The sequence below is a fragment of the Rhagoletis zephyria genome, unplaced genomic scaffold, assembly GCF_001687245.7.
Source record: "Rhagoletis zephyria isolate East Lansing unplaced genomic scaffold, Rhagoletis_zephyria_1.1 Rzeph_scaffold_00275, whole genome shotgun sequence".
NCBI lineage: Eukaryota > Metazoa > Arthropoda > Insecta > Diptera > Tephritidae > Rhagoletis > Rhagoletis zephyria.
The window spans coordinates 78,360-98,780 of NW_016157359.1; the positions used below are offsets into that span (position 1 = coordinate 78,360).

Sequence of the window (20,421 nt, forward strand, 5' to 3'; positions counted from 1 at the left end):
TTAGGATGGGTTCTTTGAAAGAATCTTATTATATAAGATATCACCCTCACAGCTTTTGACAAACTTGAAAAACGTTCGAGAATATCACTGGTACTATTGGTCGTTGTTGTTGCAAGAGCGTGCACCCGTTTTCCCTCAATATCGGTAGTGAAGTCTGTTTCTTACCTTGGCCAATTTTCTCTATTTTCTTGAAGCCAAGAAGGTCCCTTCCACCACAACGAATTTTTGACCAAGTCTTGCGCTATTACACCTCTACTTGCCAAGTCTGCTGGATTTGTAGCTGAGTCGACGTGCCACCAGTTGGAGTTTCCTACCTTATCTAATATTTTTGTAATTCGATGGGCAACAAAAGTTGACCACGAACAAGGGGGCTTTCGAATCCATGCTAGCACAATTGTCGAATCAGTCCAAAGGTTTATCTTAAGGTGGCCTAGTTCTAGATTCTTGGTCACCGATTCGACTATTTCTGCTAGTAAAACTGCCCCGCAAAGTTCCAATCTAGGTAGTGAAATGGTTTTGACTGGAGCTACTTTGGTTTTCGCTAATAGCAGATTAACAAGTACTTTCTCTTCTGTCTCCACACGTAGATAAACCGCGGCAGCGTATGCTTTCTCGGACGCATCGCAGAATCCATGAATTTCCACCTTTCTCTTTGGCGAGAAAGATACCCAACGAGGTATCCTTATGTTATCGATTTCGCCGTAATTTTTTGTAAAATTTCGCCAGCTTTCCAAAGTTATAGAAGAAACTTCCTCGTCCCAGTCGGTACCCTCTAACCATATATTTTGCATTAAGATTTTCGCTACAATTATTATGGGGGCTAACCAACCTAAAGGGTCGAAGAGTTTCGCAATAGCTGACAAGATTGCTCTCTTTGTTGGGTTCACGTTAGCTTCTATCGATTTTGCTATAAAGCAGAATTGGTCGGAATGAGCATTCCCCCTTATGCCCAGTGCTTTGACGCTACTAGTATCTTCAAACTCTAGGAAATCCTCATTCAGTAGATCTTGTTTTGGTATACCTTGCAAGATTTTGTTACTATTTGAAGTCCATTTTCTCAGAGGAAAACCGGCTGACTTAAGGACTGCTGAAATCTCATCCCTAGCTTTGATCGCAGAGTCTGAGGTATGTCCTCCAGCTAGAACGTCGTCGACATACATATTTTTCCGTAAAATATTTGAGGCTGTAAAGTAGAGATTTTCANACGTAAAATATTTGAGGCTGTAGGGTAGAGATTTTCAGAGTCTGCCGCGAGTTGAAGCAATGTCCTTATCGCAAGATAAGGAGCACAGTTTATACCGAAAGTAACCGTCCTTAATTCATAAAGACCTATTGCATCATTTGAACTTTTGCGAAAAACTATTCTCTGATACTTTGTTTGGGTTTCATCTACAAGGATTTGCCTGTACATCTTCTCAATATCGCTATTGAAGACGTACTTGAAAAGTCTCCAGCGGAGAATCAAAATCGGTAGATCAGATTGAAGCACTGGCCCAGGGAACAGCCGAACAAGACGACGAATTAAAAACTACTCTAACTTTTGTGGATGTGCTCTCTTCTTTCACCACCGCATGGTGCGTTAAATAATAGTTATCCACCGCATCCGCCGACTGAGGAGCGTTGACTTTACACATGTGTCCCATGGTTTCGTACTCCACTAAAACTCGGTTATATTCCTTTTGTAGATTTGGGTTTTTCGTAAGTCTTGTCTCATTTTTGTAAAATTGAGAGCATGCTCGTTTCAGTGAAGGGCCCAGTTGAATTTCAGCTGGGTACTCAGCTTTGAAAGGGAGTGAAACAATGTACCTTCCATCTTGGCTCCGGTTTGTTGTCCGCTTGTACAGCTCCTCGCATTGTGTGTCCTCTAAAGTTAGTGTCTTGTTTTTTGGAAAATCTTCTATCTCCCAGAAGGCGCTTAGCTGCTTATCAAGGGCAACCTCGTTATAAAAAGAAACACGATTGGTGTTGGTTGGGCTGGCTGCATCAGCACGACCAGTCAGTATCCAACCGAAAACTGTTTCTTGTGCTAAAAGAGTATTCAAAATATTCTTTTTTATTCCACCTAGAATGATTTGGGGATATATGTCTCCTCCAAGAACAAGATCGACTTGTTCATTCACAAAAAATCTTTTGTCTGCCAAGATCAGATCAGGAAACGCTTGTTGTGTGAGTGCGCTGACATCACACGTCGGCAGATTTCCTGTAAGATTTGGAAGAACAAGGACTAGGGCATCAATCGAGATAAGTGGGTCAACGGGTGACCGCAGTTGGATTGAACACGCTTCTTTCACTTGAGCTGAAACCGTCTTGTTGATACCCGAAACTTGTGCCAACATCTTCTTAGTTGGCAAATTGATTCTGCGTCTGAGCCTCTCCGTTATGAAGGAACACTCAGAGCCAGAATCAATTAATGCTCTGGCAGCGAAGTCTGTGCCATTAAAATGAATATTTACTCGCGCTGTGCCGAGTAAAACACCTTTGCATGTATTCGCGTGATGTGATTGCACGTTTTTTACAGGCTTAGCTTTACCTTTTGAGGCTTGGTTACGTTGTTGTGCTTGCCTGGATGTCGATGGCAAGTTGTCTGCAGGATTTGAAGTATTTTCCCTGATAGCTGTTTTAGGCGGTGCTGTCTGATTGTGTAGGAGCGTATGGTGTCGAGAATGGCAATTGGCGCAATTGTAAGAACTCGTGCATTTCGACACCGAATGTCCGAAAGACAGACAGTTAAAACAGCTATTGTTTGTTTTTACAAAAGATATTCTATCAGCTACAGACATCTTTAGAAATTTGGGGCACATATGTATTCTATGCTCGTTGCTTTGGCACATTTTGCACTTGTGTTTGGCGACACTAGTTTGAAAAACGCCAAGTTTCTTATGAGAAGATTCAGAGGAATGCTTGTGACTTGGCACTTTCGGTGTCTTTGAAGTCTTGATTCCTCTTAAACCTGATACCGATTCTAATGTTTGGAACCTACTTGAAAGGAATCGGTCCATATCTATCCACTTCGAAATCTCTGTTTTATTTTCAACCGATTGTTCCCACAGAGAAAGGGTTTCTTCAGGTAATTTAGTGGAGCACAGGTACGTAATAATAGGATCCCAGTTGGAAATGTCAATTTTGTGACTTTCTAGGGAGGATATACAATTATTGATATCCCTTTGCAACCTTTTGATTGAACTCCCGCATTCGATTTCGACCGTACTCAAGTTGAAAAGAATCTTCAACTGAGTATTCACGAGGATCCTTTTATTCTCGTATCTATCGCAAAGATTTTTCCAGGCTATGTCAAAGCCTTCATTTGTTAAGTCACACTTCTTTACGATTTCCCTGGCTTCACCCTGCGTTTTCTGATTGAGGTAATAAAGTTTTTGTATGGGTGTAATTCGCTTATTCAGAATATAAATGGCCGTGAACATATCACGAAAAGTTGGCCATGACAGATAGTCACCTTTAAAAACGTCAATATCGCACGGTGGAAGATGTAAACTATGCGACGCTGGTGACATATCTTCACTTTCCTTTTCTGACTTTTCCAGCTTTTCCGAATATTCATTAATTTTCGTCATACACCGCACAAAAGCCGCGTAGCAAGTTTTATTTTTCTTTCGTATCGTACTAAGATCCTTGGCAGTAGTCGTTTCTGCTGCCAGGAGTTCGTCAAATAAAACTTTGGCTTTCTCCCACATGACGCTAAGCTCGCTTTGCTGGATTCTCAGCGAATGTTTGGTATGCTCGCTTGTGGGAGTGCTTAGAAAATCTGTTTCAAATTCAATGACCGAATCGGCTAAGCGGATGTATGTCTCCATTTTGATTTTATTTTATCTGCGTAATTACCACCTCACAAAACTTTCAGAAGTATATCACCGGTAAACAGCTCAACGTATGCCGAACTTGAAATATTAATATATGTATGTATAACACAACGCAAAAACCTCTGTTAATCTGACCCAATTTATCAGTGCTATGATAAAGCAGAACTGCCCACCAAGGTAACCAGCAATTTAGCCAGGAATTAATAAACGAACGTGTTTAATTTTTCTCAAAAATGTATAAATAAATGATATTTATATGTTTATTCAAACGATTCAAAGGTATAAACTGATATAAGATTTTGCTCGCCAACCAAATGGTAAAAAAATCTTTATATGTATAAATGTATGTATCCGCTTAATGTGCATATATGTGTATGTACATATGTAAAACGAATAGCTAATATATAAAACCGTACACAGCAATTATTTTTCGAAATGGTGCCAAAATATAATTTTTGTATTTAACGCAAACGCGAAAGTGATTTTGTGGAATTCGTTCGTACAAAAGGGTGAAATATTGTAAGTTCACAAGGTTGAGTGCAGTGAAAAGTTTGGTTATGAAAACCGAAAACCGTGCAGTGTTGTTGTTGGCAAACTTCGGCGGGAAAGGTGCAAGTCACACAGAAAATGTGATTAATAAATTAAAATGATTAAACTAATCACCGAAAAGCAAACGTCTTGCAAATTAAAATCACGCAAATTCAGAAGAAATAAAATAACCAACAACAATCACTGAAGTTCTTTATTGAAATGCCTGTGGAGGCCACTTATGTATGTGCGTGTGAGTGTCACTCGAAGGACTTCTGTTGCCCTTAAACTTCAACGTTTTTTACAAATCACTCGCGTTTCGATGTATTTTGTTTAATTAAATCTACTAATTTTTTTTTTTCTTTTCTCACAATCACTTATTTTGGCATCAAGTTTCACAATATGAATAAAGTGCAGTTAAATTTTAAACCACGTACCTTTAAAATCTTAATAGAAGAAGTTTTCTTTTGTGTGTACAGATGGCTCGTATGTGTATGGATGTGCGCACAAGTTATCCAGAGGTTTGTGGTCACTTTTTCTCCTCAAAGATACGTCTTCCGTAACAAATTCAATGATTCTTTGTTCTTAAGAGCTCAGTGGTTGGCGATCAATTTGGTGCTGGTGAAGAATAAGTTTTTACTTGGATGGCGACGAAGGACCAGTGATAATCGCCACAACGATTGGAACCAGTTGTGCCGATTTGTTTTCCGCAAAAGAAAGAACACAAACTGGTATTAGTATTTTGATTAATTTAAATATGTGGATTTATTCATATAAAAATGTGCTGTGGATATATATATATATATACAAATTGCTTTTGTAGATTACCTTTGAATACGCTGTAGTATGGTGGCTGGATCACGTCCTCTTCTCTGGATGCTCGCAAAAGAAGTAAGTGAACAGTTTTTTATTATAATGGCGGTAGTCTGCCAAGATGTTTTCAAGTAGTACTATTCCAATAACGGAAACAAATAGAAAGCGAGGGGAAAGTTAACAGCGGCAATGTTAACACAATGTTAAACATTAGGGGTGTCCTCTTTCTAATCTATTTAGGCGGAGGCCTAAACATAGATTGTAATGCCAAATGTGGCCAACCACGGTTAGATGCTAGTTTTCAGCTAGATTGCGCAAGTTACAATTTTTCTTCTTTTGCGGTTTGGAAATCAATGACCGAATCTTTGTACTTTGACGTTTTCGAATACGCCCATACACTCCTGGAAAAAATGCCTTTTGCGCCTTACAATAAAGTAGAAAATACGCCTCCATATGAGAGTCACTCAAAGGAATTTTGACATTATATTCCTTCAAACCCTATTAAAATTAAAAAAATAAAAAGTAAAAAATATTTCTGCAAGAAATATTTCTCACTTTATTCCAAATAAATTTACACTAGTAGCGAATTTTAGTTTAAGATTTACAGAACGATAATAAGTTGGGTAGTTATCAGATCACTTTTTCAACTTTTAAATCAATCTAGGATGGCTAGTTTCCACTAGAAAGTACTGGCTTTTTTACACAGATCTTATCTTAAGACGAACGGACGGGGAGCGAAAAAAAATTTTGCTTATCCTATACACATGTACATACCAAAATAATAAAAACTTACTTGTCGGAAACGAATAGGAATATATTCCTTGGAACTCGTTGCAAGCCAGAATTAGCGCAGACGAAATCAACAGCAGAAACTTTCGTAAGATCTGGTAGTAACTGGTCCTTCAAACTCTCCTGCTTTTGATATATTCGGGAGAACTGCTCGGCTACAAAGGGATTGAAAAATCTTAATTATTTTAACATAAAGTGTAAGAGGAATTTATATTGGCGATATTCATCTAAAATATTAAAATTACCAAACGCATAATAAAAGTTCTACAGCAGTGTCGGCCACACTAATACTAAAACATCTGCGTAAGTGTATGTGTAAAGCGCGTGAGAAGCGAAAGCTTAAGCTGCCTTTACATGAGGCGATTTTTTGACAGGCAATAATCGCCTTCAAAAGTTGACTTGCTGTCTAGTGATTTTTGAATCACCATTTACACGAGCTATTTTTCTTAAGCAATGTTGAATTGGCTAGAAAATCGCCTCATGTAAATTCAGCATTAACTATCCATGATAGAACACATGATTTGAAAAAGATGCGGTTCTCAAGCTTTTTTCTCAGGTACCATAACTGAACAAAGTAGATAGAACGAGTACCATCAAACTAAATCAGCGTCTGCCAGAGCCTATGCCCGCGAGCTGTATGTAATCTATACATATAATAAATTTGTAACAGGTCGATGTCTGTACATTATAGATATTAAGGAAAATTAATGTGGGGGGTCTTTATTAGAGCACCAGAAGCCAAATCAACCATTTTTAGAATTTCTGTCTGTCTGTCTGTCTGTATGTTTGTTCGCGCATCACTCGAAAACGAATGTATGGATTTGAATGCAGTTTTCACCGATATATTGCTAGAGGTCTACCTTAAAATATAGGAAGAAAAAAATTAGAGAGTTGCCACCTGTTTGAAAATTGGAGTTTAGGTAAATTGATAAGAAAAGATGAATATTGCAATATGGGCGTCAAAAGAAAGAGGCTGAAGAAGGCTTACAGTCAAAAATATTTTTTTAGAGTTGCCACCTGTTTGAAAAATTTTATTGTATTAAATTGATAAAATAAATGAAATCTATATCTACATCTATACATATAATAAAATTGTAACAGGTCGATGTCTGTACCTTATAGATATTAAAGAAAAATTAATATGGTGGGTTTTTATTAAAGCTACAGAAACCAAATAAACAATTTTTAGAATTTTTGTATCTCTGTCTGTCTGTATATTTGTACGCGAATCAGTCGAAAACATGGAATTGAATGCAGTTTTCACCGATGTAACGCTAGAGATCTAGCTTCCAATATAGAAGAAAAAATTTGAGAGTTGCCACCTGTGTTTAAAATTTCAGTTTAGGTCAATTGTTACGGTAAAGTGAATACTGCAATATGGCTGTCAAAAGAAAGAAATTTACAAAGGCTTACAGCTGAAAATATTTTGGTGGAAGGTTGCCACCTATTTGAAAACTTTATTTTAATTTAATTGATAGAATAAATTAAATATTGCATTATTGGCATCAAACTAAAGAGGCTAGGAAATTTTAATGCTGAAAATATTTTTAGAGGATTTGCCAATTGATTGAAAAATTGTATTCATCAAAATGTGTTAAATAAATGAAATATTGCAATGCGACTATTAAACTAAATAGGATTAGGAAGCTTACTTTTGAAAATGTTCTTGAAGCGGGTTGCCACATATTTAAAAATTTTAATTCAGTTAAATTTATAATATAAAACTAAGTGTTGCCATGTGGGTATCAAACGAGAGTATTTGAGAATAATAAAATTGCAACAGGCCGATATCTGTACATAATAGATGTTAAAGAAAAATTAATAGGGGGTTTATTAGATCAACAGAAGCCAAATATAGAATTTTGGTATGTTTGTCTGTATCACGCAAAAGCTAATGTATGGAATTAAATGCAGTTTTCACCGATGTACATATTGCTAGAGCTCTAATTGAAAATATAGAATCCATTTTTTTTTGGTTTAGTTTATAGTGGATCATTATTCCTAGGTATTTGAACGTATTAACTTTTTCCAGTGCGTCGTTGTTTATATTTAGAGCAGCGGATCGTTCTCAAAGTTTCGCCTTGTTATAACCACAAACTTAATTTTTTTTTATTTCTGTTTGGAAGGTTTTTCGCAAAAAAAAAATTAAAGTTTTCGTTGTTGCTGCCAAAAAATTAAGAAATCTGAGACGTCACGTNAGCGGATCGTTCTCAAAGTTTCGCCTTGTTATAACCACAAACTTAATTTTTTTTTATTTCTGTTTGGAAGGTTTTTCGCAAAAAAAAAATTAAAGTTTTCGTTGTTGCTGCCAAAAAATTAAGAAATCTGAGACGTCACGTTTTACAATTTCATAAAGTTCTCTTTACAATGTATTTCACTAAACTACTAAACGGCTGCATCGACTTGTTTCATATTTGCAACACGTTGAAAATATATATTCTGACCAAAAATTTACTCGGTATGTAGCTCGGGATATTCCTAAAGTTCTTATACAGACTAAAACGTAAAAAACCAATACATCTCTAAAACCAATGACGCTGGGGAACTGAGACTTAGCACTGATGCATACATTGCAAATGCATTGGGAAACGGGCGTGGCTCCTTCCTTCCATACAAACTGAACTTCTCATATAGCTTATATCTGGAACTGCTTACGCTAACGTCCTGAAATTCTACGCAGCTACATACATATGTTATCAATACTGTAGTTATGGCGAAAAGTGGTAATTATTGGACAGGCTGGATCGATATACATTTACGTAAACGCGCAAGTATCATTCGATTGGGAACCATTTTCTCCTAGATTTCTAAATCCCATGGAACTATTGTAACTTTTCTTTAATTTTCAGTAAGTTAAAATTTATGTGAAAATTTTGAAGAATTTTTTTAAATTTTTCACAAAGAATGGAGCTTTGCTTTTACGAGTCTCGTTATAAACTGACCTATCTACATACCTATTTGCATAAAATGATAGCCGTTTTCGTTGTTCGAAATAAACTCAAAAAACACTGAATAGAGTTCCGTCAGATTGTCGGAGGTTATCTTACATACATATGTGGTCCAATTACATGCTACTAGAAAACTCGATAAGTGGTGCTGGAGTAGAGTTATTTATAAAATCGTATTTATTAACCGATTTCGTTCAAATTTTAAGTGTGAGCTATGTACCTGTATGATGGAAAATTCTTTTGATAAAAATTTACCCGATTAGTGCCTCTGGAGTTAAGGTTGAAATTCATAACACGTATTCATTTTATGGTAAGCAATGGTTTTGCAGAAAATGAACCCAATGGATGGCGCTGCAGCCGAAATGTATAGAAACCCCGTGTGGTTGGTCTGCTTTGGCCCTATGTTTAAGTTATACGAATTTAGTTTTCAGATGTCTAAATGAAGGATGGGGTTAAGTTTTTCTGACGCCCTCGGCGCATGCGGTCTTGCATCTACCCAGAAATCAGTTCATAAATTTTACCATGAATTGTAAAAGTGGTGAATTAACAAGAAAAGATCACCGTAGGTATATCAATAGCTTCATTTGAAAGCTACTTAAGAGATCACACGACTCATTTAGCAATGTACCGGAAAACTTTTTATCCTGTGGGACAGCGAGGATTCTTGGCCCTCCTATAACAGAAAACGCACTTCTGTGCTTTGAGTTTCCCTATAAGAACTTTTATTGGCATACGCATCGCACCAATGTTGTTGTTGCAAGATCATACAAAAAGATTACGCTTGCTCGGCAGAGATCTCACAGGTGGAAATAAGACCAACGGTAGAGCTCATGACACCGAAAGGGATTGGTATTCCATATGGTATCACAGCGTTACTATTATTGGCCTATGTGTGAGGAGGATACAGCACCTTAGTGGTTTCAACTTAAATCAAAAATTTTGACTTTACGGACTAATTTTGTTTTTAAACGCTCTTTTGCATTGGTCAACGCAAAAGCTCTTATTAGGCGTCGCGAAGTAAGCGGGCATTGGCTAGTATCAAATAAAAAACCTATTTGAGGCGAAATCTTCGAGTGACGAAAACTATTCGAGAATTGCACAATTTATAATATCTATTTTGTGAAGAAAATTATACGAATTTTTTTAAATGCCTTGGAACTGACGGGAAGTATTTTAATTCATTCGAATAGTTGCTAAGGTTCTTTTTTCATTTTGTGTTTCTAAAAGTAGACGGAACTTTGCAATGTTCCGAAAAAAATAAAAATAATTCCCGTCAGTCTCTCTTAGTTTAATTTTATTAAGGTGTCTACCCATATATGTAATACTTTTATATTGGCAGTAACAGCTAGTACATTATAGTGAAGATATATTGTTTTTAGAGCGAGGCAGGCTTACATGATTATTTCAAAAGTGATATATAAAAAGCATGATCGTTTCAATGACAGATTTATGTATGTAAGTATATGCAATAAAAAAATTTCGAGTGTGCTGCGTGTGCTATCAAAGAATAGGAATGTACTTAATATTACACAGTTGAGCTCACATTAAAAATCATTTGAACATTTATAAACAGGAAACGGATTTTATGGAAATTGCCTTTTTTTTGCTAAAGAGATAGAGTATATTCGAGTAAGAATGTCCGCGATTTAGATTTCCCTGATTCTATATTAACATCAGATTTTGCCTTTTTTGGGATATTTGTCTTTGTTTGCCTTTTCTACCTGATTATAGTGAGGAAAAGTCTTTATTCCTGATAACATGAAAGCTTCAAACGTTCCATATTTAAATTGGTCGCCACTTGTTTAACATCCCAGGAGGACAAATTCTCCACATTGAAAAAATAAGTAAAAATTTATATTTATTATATACATACATAAGTAAGAAATTAACAATTCAAAGTTTCTCTAAGCACAAGTTAATAGTACACTGCGTTGCATAATTATAATACCGCAACATATTAACTAGTTTTGACCATTTATTTTTAAATTTTTTAATTGTAATGCATACTTCGCACAACTTCGCATAAAATTCAAACTGTAATTTCGTATGTACTTTGTATGTAGTTTGTATGTATTCCATTACCCAGAAATTAGCAGAACCTTTAAAAACTTAGCGATCTGTTGAGTTTAGGTTTTTTCTTCACATTTTTTTAAGTTAAATTTCTATTACGCTGGTACAAATGGTTGTGCGAAGTTATGCGAAGTATGCATAATCAGACCTTTAATCGTCTCTAAGAAAACCAACGTTTTTAGTGAATTTAATGCCCTAGATGCCTAAAAAAANGGTTTTTTCTTCACATTTTTTTAAGTTAAATTTCTATTACGCTGGTACAAATGGTTGTGCGAAGTTATGCGAAGTATGCATAATCAGACCTTTAATCGTCTCTAAGAAAACCAACGTTTTTAGTGAATTTAATGCCCTAGATGCCTAAAAAAACGTGTATCCCTTTTTTATGACCTTTTTTTAACGGTTCAAAAGTTATAACAATTATAATGAAAACGTATTCTTTTACATGTTATTTATATAGAAAATTGCAAATGCTCATCGACACCTTTTGAAATTTAAATAAACATTTTTCTAAATGAGGAATTTCCTTTTCATTAAATAATTCATTTTAAGCCAATAAATTCGCTACGTTAGTTATTTTGGACCACCATAATATATATATATATATATATATATACAAGAATTACTCGTTTAAAGTAATAAGAATAAGTGGCAAAATTTAAATGCTTGTTAACCTGAAGTAATAATTTTGAAGAGGGTTGCCAACTATCTAGAAATTTAAATCTCGATATATATGTATAAAACAAAGTTGCTTCCGTAATACCGAGCATAGAATGGATTGTCCTATTTAGGGTTGCCTACATTTTCTAAGAAACTTATAGTAAATTTAAAAAAAAAAATTTGAAAAAATATAGCACACTTCAAATATATAGAGTATTATTTTTTTGAGAAGAAGAAAAATGATTTTTCAGTACACATCTTTTTTCTTTCTTATGCATTTCCTCTATAAAACAATATATTTCTTTGAAAGTATCATATGCTTTATCGCTATCAATATTTAAATTAATATAAATCAAAAGTTCAATTTTTATTAGTGAGAAATTCACTTTATTTCTCTCATCTCACCATTTCAAAATCTAAATAGAAAAAGCTCTTTCTGTGAATGCCGAATTTGCAGGAATAGAGAGTATAAGCGAAATAATTTTAAGTAAATTTGGTAAACCTTTCTAAGTATTTTTAAAAATGTTCCGATTTTTGATCTTTGTTTTAAAGTATACTTATTTTAATATTGATATTTCAGTATAAATGTCATCCGTTTAAAAACATTTCTTTCTTACAAATTACTGAAATATGTCTATATTTATAATTAAAGAAATATAGTAATTTTGCATACTATATTTTTTTCCAACAGTATATAGTACGCAGACCCAAAAATAGTACAATACTATATATTATTTGCGAATATGGTTCGACTGGTTCGAAAATAGTTTGAATTCTTCGACATTGTACTTTCAGTGTCGGTAAACCATTCGCCGATCAAAATACTCAAAAACGCGCCCAAGTTAATGAACAGCTTTGAGTGCATATTTACGTCGCAAATTTATGCAGGATGACCACAGGAGGCTCCATAACAACTGAAACAAAAGCGAGATTCCGATCTGCATCGTAATAAATAAATAAATAAATAAAATGACGCACCATTGAGTATGTCGAACTTCTGTGAGTTACGGTTGGTCCATNAGAGAGAAGAAGTACCGTGCCGTTCAACATGACGCACCATTGAGTATGTCGAACTTCTGTGAGTTACGGTTGGTCCATCTGATGTAATTTGCTAATTTTACAATGCGATCTTTTATATGAGGCAACATGATTTAGTTCTGCAGTAGTTTAAGTCAAATTGCTACAGTTAACTGAACCACCAGAACCCCTGAGCTTATAAATTTAGGGCGAATTACCAGAATAAGGACAATTCTTGATGAATGCCTACAAATCCAATGATTAGGCAGCTAGAGGATTGCATCTTAAATAAGTATATGTATACTGGATTTATGTGGACCAACGATAGTCACTCATTTTGAACTTGCCACCAATTATGCTGTACAGATTCAACACCGAACCAGATCATTGTAAAAGACAGTGAATTAAAGGAAGAAAGTTATTAAAATTTATTTCGTTGGTAACTCTGATATTGAAACTGATCACCGTTGGGCGTTTAACTTTGCTATTAAACGCCAGATCATTGGAAAATTGCAAGAACTTCGTCACGGACACAACGCTTTGATTGAGTTATTTAAAATGGCAATGGAGAATATGTCATCTCAACATCTGACATCCAAAAACCCATAATTAGTGTTGTACCAAAATGTTCCAACAAAAAATTAATTTTGGGTTAAAAGAAGTTCGCCGGGTACGCAACTAAAACTTATATGCATATACATATTTATGTAAATTTAGGATCTATAATTTAAAGCCTAGACGAAGTATAAGGAATAGGCCATTTATATGGACACCAACTGCAGTGAAAAACAATCAGGCATACTTCCAAAACAAAACATTACAATGATTGCTCTAATTGGCTGCGGTTGAGCCACCGCGTATACATGCAAAGTGAGAAACAAGCATCAAAACAGCGATTCACAGATTTGACCTAGAGATGCGTTATGTGATGAGCCTCGGCTGCTTTTCGGATGCGTGCGGAAGGGTATGTGTTGGCGTAATGCAACAGTATACTTGGTGCGTATGCATTGCGATTGAAAGTCTGGAAGATTGCCCATGCATCACTAAATAGGAAGGATCTACCAATAATTATAAAATTTTTGTTTAAATTCATTCATTTTGCTTGATTTAACATCATTTGATAATTCATTAAAGCATCTTAATCTTTTATAATACAAGTTACATTAATCTATTTCCGTTTTATAAGCAGGTAGATTGAAATCATTGTTATTTCGAGTATTTTTGGAGTGTACATTATTGAAATACTTTATGTTGCTTTTTAAGTAATCAGGCAAGTTGCCATCTACAATGTTCCTAATAAATTGCATTGTGTAGTAAAAAAGTTGTTGTTTAACACTCACCCAACTTGATTCGGCCAACATGTCTCTGATATGTGTGTCATAACGTTTTCTAAGGATGAATCGCATGGCTCTGTTCTGTTGCTTTTGCAATTTATAAATTTTATTATCTCTCATTATGAAAAAAATAGTAGGACAATAAGTAAAATGAGGTTCGATTATATATCTATATACCATCGTCTTATACCTTCTACTCAAGTATCTGCAGGTACTCTGCGTAAAGTATAATTTTTTTGCGATCTTGCCTACAGTATAATCAATGTGTTCATTAAAGACTAGTTTAGCATCGATCTTTATTCCTAGGTATTTGAATGTATTAACCTTTTCCAGTGCTTCGTTGTTTATATTTAGAGTTAGCAACTCACTATTCTCAAAATTTCGCCTTGATATAACCAGCTATTTCAGCTATATTTTCTCCACTTAGCATAAGCAACGTATTATCAGCAAATAACTTAATATCGCAATACTTTATGCAATTAATAATAGCCGTCTTTTATTTGTCCAGAAATTTAAGCTATTAGCTTATTTTGTATGGAGGACTTACCCAACATAATTATATTGGCGTATGAAAAGCTATCTTGGCTTGTATATTGAACAAGAAGCATTGCTATTCAGCATCAGAAATTTTCACCTTCAGCCAATCAGAAAGAGGCAAAAACTTTCTTTGACACTATTTGCAGTCAAACAACTGTCAAAATTAGGCTAACATAGGAAATAAGCTAATTTCGTTTTATTTGACCAAGATTTAGCTACTTGCCTGTGATGGTTGAATAAAACATGCCTAATGTCATTAATATATATATAGAACAAAATTGGAGCTAGCACAGATCCTTGAGGCAGTCCGACAGATACACTTCTTTTATCGGATATTGATGATCCAATCGCAGTTCTTTGATATCGATTCGTAATGAAGTTTTCAAACCACTTTAGTTCGATAACATTTACGCCTATATTGAATAGCTTTTTTTGTAACAGTTTATGGTCGATCGTCTCAAAGGCACGTTTTAAGTCTAAGAATACAGCTATTATATGTTTATTCCTGCTCAGGTCTTCTTTCCAGTTAGCAATGGCCAGGTTCAAAGCGCTTTCACAGGAATGCCTATTACGGAATCCTGATTGTTGTGGTATAACAATCTTATTATTTTCCAAATATTGTACAAGTTGATTTTTAACCACTCTTTCAAGTATTTTTTCATCACAGGGCAATGTGTTTATAGGTCTAATCTCATCAGCTTTAATAGTATTATTTGTTTTTTCCACTGGTACGACAATGGAAGTTTTCCAGTGATTTGGGACTATACCTTTCTCTAGACTTTAGTTAACAATTTGAGTGTAAAAATACCCAGTATAAGTTATAGAGTCTTTAATGACTCCTTCGGGTAATAGCTTCTTACCACCAATCTTATTTTTGAATTTTCTAACTATATCTAGGATGTCATAATAATAATAATAATAATAAGGTAATAACAATCAAAAATTTGTTACGCCCAAGTATGAAGACATTTTATTTTATTATATTATATATTGTTTATAAATGAATTATATTTTTACAAATCATATGTTTTGCGGCATATGTTTTTGAGAAAAGTACACCGTAGTAATTTTAAAATAACATTTCTCGACTGAAAAATAAGATATTCGAGCTAACTCCACGGCACACAGTGTGCTTTTTTAACACTTCATTCCAATTAATCGTAGAGCTTTCGACAGAAGCAATATTTTGATATGAAGCAAAATGGCTTTGAAAGCTAATTTAATTGCCTTTCAAGGAAAAATATTGCCATTTAGCCGCAATCACTCCTTGACCTTAAACAAATTGGTGAAAAATAGTGTTATTTGAAACAAAACATGCAAAATTCAACGGATATATTAAAAAAAAAAAAAACATTTTTTGGATTTTTTATTATACTAGTACTATAGATGTTGAGACGAGAAACACGATTCCACTGTTGAAAAACCGAAAAAAGTTTCAACCCCTCAATTTTAAAAATGTATTATATATGCCATTTTTTTATTTGCATACAGCTGTGCATCCTTCACACAATTTTTATCCCTCGAACGTTAAGTCAGTTTTAGTGCTATTCCTGCGACCTTTCATTTAAGCTAAGGTAGAAGTCTCTAGGCCCTTTGAGAGCTAAATTATTATGATTCTAAAGTTAAACTTCGAAATTTCATTCGACATTTTACGCATTTTTTTTCTAATTTCTGAGTAAAAACTAGTACAGCAGCCTAGAGGCTTCTACCTTGGCTCAAATTAAAGGTCTTGAATTGCACTTATGTTCGGGATATAAAATTGAGTGAAGGATGCACAGCTGCGTGCAAATAGAAAAAAATGCAATAACCCGGCTAGAAAATATAGCTCTATTTTACAATGGCCCTAGCTCGATTCACCCCTTTAAATTCATGGGCCTTCCAAGAAAAGTTTGGCCAGGCCCGTGATGGTTTGTTAATGCTTTGGATTGATTGGGGCCTGGTAACGAGTTCTATTCTGGAGCTAGGCAGATTTTCCAAAGTAGGCCCCAGCCAGAGGGCTGAACTTTGCTTTCATGGGCCTTATAAGAAAAATCTAACTGGGCCCTTGCTTGCGAAGTTTATGTAGGCCCTAGACAGATTTTTTGAGACGCTCTAGGTGAATAAAAATAAAAAATGCTTTTTTTGAAAATATGATTATTATTGTAATTAAGTACAAAGTTGAATTTTTTTTTGCTTTCGCTTTTTCTTGAACGCCTGATCTTCTGGTTTTCCTTTGCCCGTCCCAGTTTTTCGCGTTCGTCCGACACGAACCCAGTAAATTTGCGAATTCCTGATCACAAATATCATCTTTTCTTGTCGTATTAATAAAATCTGAAGAATAAACAAAACGATTATTTTTGTTACTATACATGTGAACGTGTGTATGCAATGTATGTTTATACATATATGCACATAGCTAAGCCCCGCAAATATATTCGGAGTACCAAAAAAACTTTTAAATATTCCTCTAAATTTTAGAGTCCCAAATGAGTGGTATATGAGGCCACATATGGGCCGTTTATTTTGAATGTAGCATACGTCACTTCATATCTCTTGTGTTTAAATGAGCGGTAACTTGTAACCGAATGCATTTGTAAATCGTTCTATCGTCGTAAACTAATGACAAAACCTTTTACCTTTGGCCGATGAAGTTGTACGAATAACCGGAATGTTCAGATACAGGTAACCGGCCATTTAAGCACAAGAGGTGTGAAGTGACTTATGCCGGTTTTAAAAAGAAGCGGCTTATATATAACCGCGTCTGAGTTTAGCACATTCTGAGGTAAGCGCTCCGAGCTGGGGCTCTTTTTTGACTATAAATATTTGCTGGATAACTCACCGAATATGAAATTTTATTGTGTTCCTTTTTGAAAATCTGTTTCTCCGGCCTTTTTCTTACAGCTGTGTATATCATGGCAACTCGGCGGGAGATTATGTTTTTAATAATATTCGCTGAATTTACTGCAAGTGTTTTGCGTCGATTAAAGAGACTCATCGTAGCCAATTTCTGAAATAGTCATCAAAATATGAATATGTTGTCCCTTCAAAAATTCATTTGTATTAGTGTTTCTGTACTCGTGACTAGTAATAGACAAGTTTCTGGTACTAAACCGTTGCTTATCATAAAAACTAGTGATGTATTGTGGAACGTTTTCCGTCGTTCTCTCGACAGCGAAAAATAATACTTAGGATGGCACAGCGCCGAAACCGATTTACTACGAACCAAAGTTGACAAGGGATGAAGGAAAATCATTCTACAATGCATCATATTTCTACCCTGTCGGAAACATAAACGACCAAAAAGAAGAGCGTGAAAACACAAACTGTTGCAAACGATTCAACAGGAAGATAAATAAACGTTTAGGTAGTGAGTGAATCATTAAATAATGGCGAATTGTTGAATTTTTAAATAAAATTTAATTTAAGCATCCATCATCTGTTCACTTACTAATCTCTACTAGTTTTCGGTTTCTTATATTTTGCTGGTTCTTCCTTCTTGCCTCTGTTTGTGAGTGTAAAGAAACAAAGCTTGTCCAAAACTTACGAAATACGCGCAGAACAAATCATCTTCCATTAATTTTTGGCTCAACGTTGTTAAGTTTTGCTCAACAGAGACTGGTAACTCGATGCCATATTTCTCAATAAAGGAATGAATATTTGATGTCACGCGATAACCGTTTTCATGACATCTGGCCGAATAATCACTATTCTGGAATGCGTTGATTAATTCCTTCACTTCTCAGTTCAGACCGTAAAAATTTTATTTCGGCTTCGATTCCAGTTTATTTTTTCAGAATTTCCATCAAACCTAAGAAATTTATTTAGTTTGATCAATTAATAAACACTGCAGTATAATAATAAAATACTGCAATATATTAATAAAGTACTGAAGTAGAATAGCTTTTGAAGTGGGGCTCTCAAATTCTAAAGCCATTATCTATTGACTAATTTATATATTTTTGATTGCTGTTGTGATAATGTGTCACTGTTTAAAATTATTTGCCTCTGCATCAATACGTTAGCATTCTGCAACCCATTTTGTAACAAACTGTGAACACCACATGTGTATAATTACCTTAAAAGCATTTTAAAATTAATAATGGTGGTTAATGAGTTTCAGTTTTGAGAGTCCCATTTCAGACATTTTTTTGAAACTTGATTATAGGTTACTTTGGGGCTGTTTGATTTTTGGGATGTTGTTGCATAGGAAAGAGTATTTAAGTTCTCGCTTCTCACCAGTGTTGCCAGAACTTTTTGGACGAACCGGCTAAATTGGCAAATAAAACCGGCTAAAAACGGCTAAAATGTTTCAACTAAATTTCACACGACACGAAGACTATTTCTTGGAGAGAAGTTACAAATTCGAGCCGGAAAAAATTTTGCCAGCAAGAATTTGCAATTAGGAAAAACATGATTGTGGCACATGGTTGGATTTTTTGTCGACGATAATTTGAATAAACAAGTTCGTTAAATTTAAAAATTTACATACTGGATCGATTTTAAAATGAAAAATTTAAGTTAATACTTGTTTACTTAATTAATTTAGTTAATTCCAATGATTTGAAAGGTATTCGGCAAAACAAACTGTATTCTTAATCGGAATGCTGTCTCAACCAGAGTCGATATAGTAAACCCGACAAAGAAATTGAAACGTATGTTGAAGAAAGTCGGACTGACAAAATATATACACGTAGACCCTGTTTTTTACCCCGCTGAAAGAATCTTAAAAATTCTATACAAATTTCTTTTGTTTGAAATGAACCGTGGACACTAGCTGGCAGAAAATCTTGCCAATTTGCGTTCGTACAGAAAATTGCAAGTTTCTCTACTTGAGAGAAAATTTGGGAGCATTTTTTCTTACTATCTGATATTTTGAGTGATAATTCTCGCTGGATTTTCGACGAACAAACTTATTGTCTTCCCTACGAGGCCTTTTCAGACTAACCGATTCTAACTACACTCAAATAGAAACCAATACACATAAAAACGCTGTAAAAATTTCCATTCAATTTTAAGGCAGTAAAACAGCGACCTTAAGTTAACATCAACCGAGGCCATATATTGACAAGGGATGCAAAATCACAGTTACACAAAAGAACTGGTCACATTTTTCAGAAATCCCTTCAATTCTGATGATGCCAAAAGACTGCTAATCTCCCATTTAAATGACGGGTCATATGACCGGCAGATGTCTCGTAGGATTCCCAGAGAGTTTTGCTTTACATAGAAATTTGTGCTCTTTTATTTTAATTTTGATTCACTTCAGTGNACACGAAGACTATTTCTTGGAGAGAAGTTACAAATTCGAGCCGGAAAAAATTTTGCCAGCAAGAATTTGCAATTAGGAAAAACATGATTGTGGCACATGGTTGGATTTTTTGTCGACGATAATTTGAATAAACAAGTTCGTTAAATTTAAAAATTTACATACTGGATCGATTTTAAAATGAAAAATTTAAGTTAATACTTGTTTACTTAATTAATTTAGTTAATTCCAATGATTTGAAAGGTATTCGGCAAAACAAACTGTATTCTTAATCGGAATGCTGTCTCAACCAGAGTCGATATAGTAAACCCGACAAAGAAATTGAAACGTATGTTGAAGAAAGTCGGACTGACAAAATATATACACGTAGACCCTGTTTTTTACCCCGCTGAAAGAATCTTAAAAATTCTATACAAATTTCTTTTGTTTGAAATGAACCGTGGACACTAGCTGGCAGAAAATCTTGCCAATTTGCGTTCGTACAGAAAATTGCAAGTTTCTCTACTTGAGAGAAAATTTGGGAGCATTTTTTCTTACTATCTGATATTTTGAGTGATAATTCTCGCTGGATTTTCGACGANATGATGCCAAAAGACTGCTAATCTCCCATTTAAATGACGGGTCATATGACCGGCAGATGTCTCGTAGGATTCCCAGAGAGTTTT

At 34.8% G+C, this 20,421-nt stretch overlaps 2 protein-coding genes across 2 annotated transcripts in view; both read right to left on the minus strand.

The window, feature by feature from the left end:
• Irc (Immune-regulated catalase) overlaps positions 1–20,421 on the minus strand; it is a 234,288-nt gene that overhangs the window by 61,864 nt on the left and 152,003 nt on the right. Inside the window, exon 8 of the mRNA XM_017610044.1 lies at positions 5,953–6,103. Within this exon, the coding sequence (XP_017465533.1) occupies positions 5,953–6,103 (151 nt within the window). The remainder of the gene's footprint in view (positions 1–5,952; positions 6,104–20,421) is intronic.
• Positions 16,628–18,292, minus strand: LOC108358614 (uncharacterized). Its single transcript, XM_017610045.1, has 3 exons — positions 18,035–18,292; positions 17,330–17,497; positions 16,628–16,821 (listed from the first exon to the last, which is right to left on the minus strand). Exons 1-3 carry the CDS (start codon positions 18,062–18,064, stop codon positions 16,657–16,659), a joined length of 363 nt encoding a protein of 120 aa, XP_017465534.1. The 5' UTR covers positions 18,065–18,292; the 3' UTR covers positions 16,628–16,656.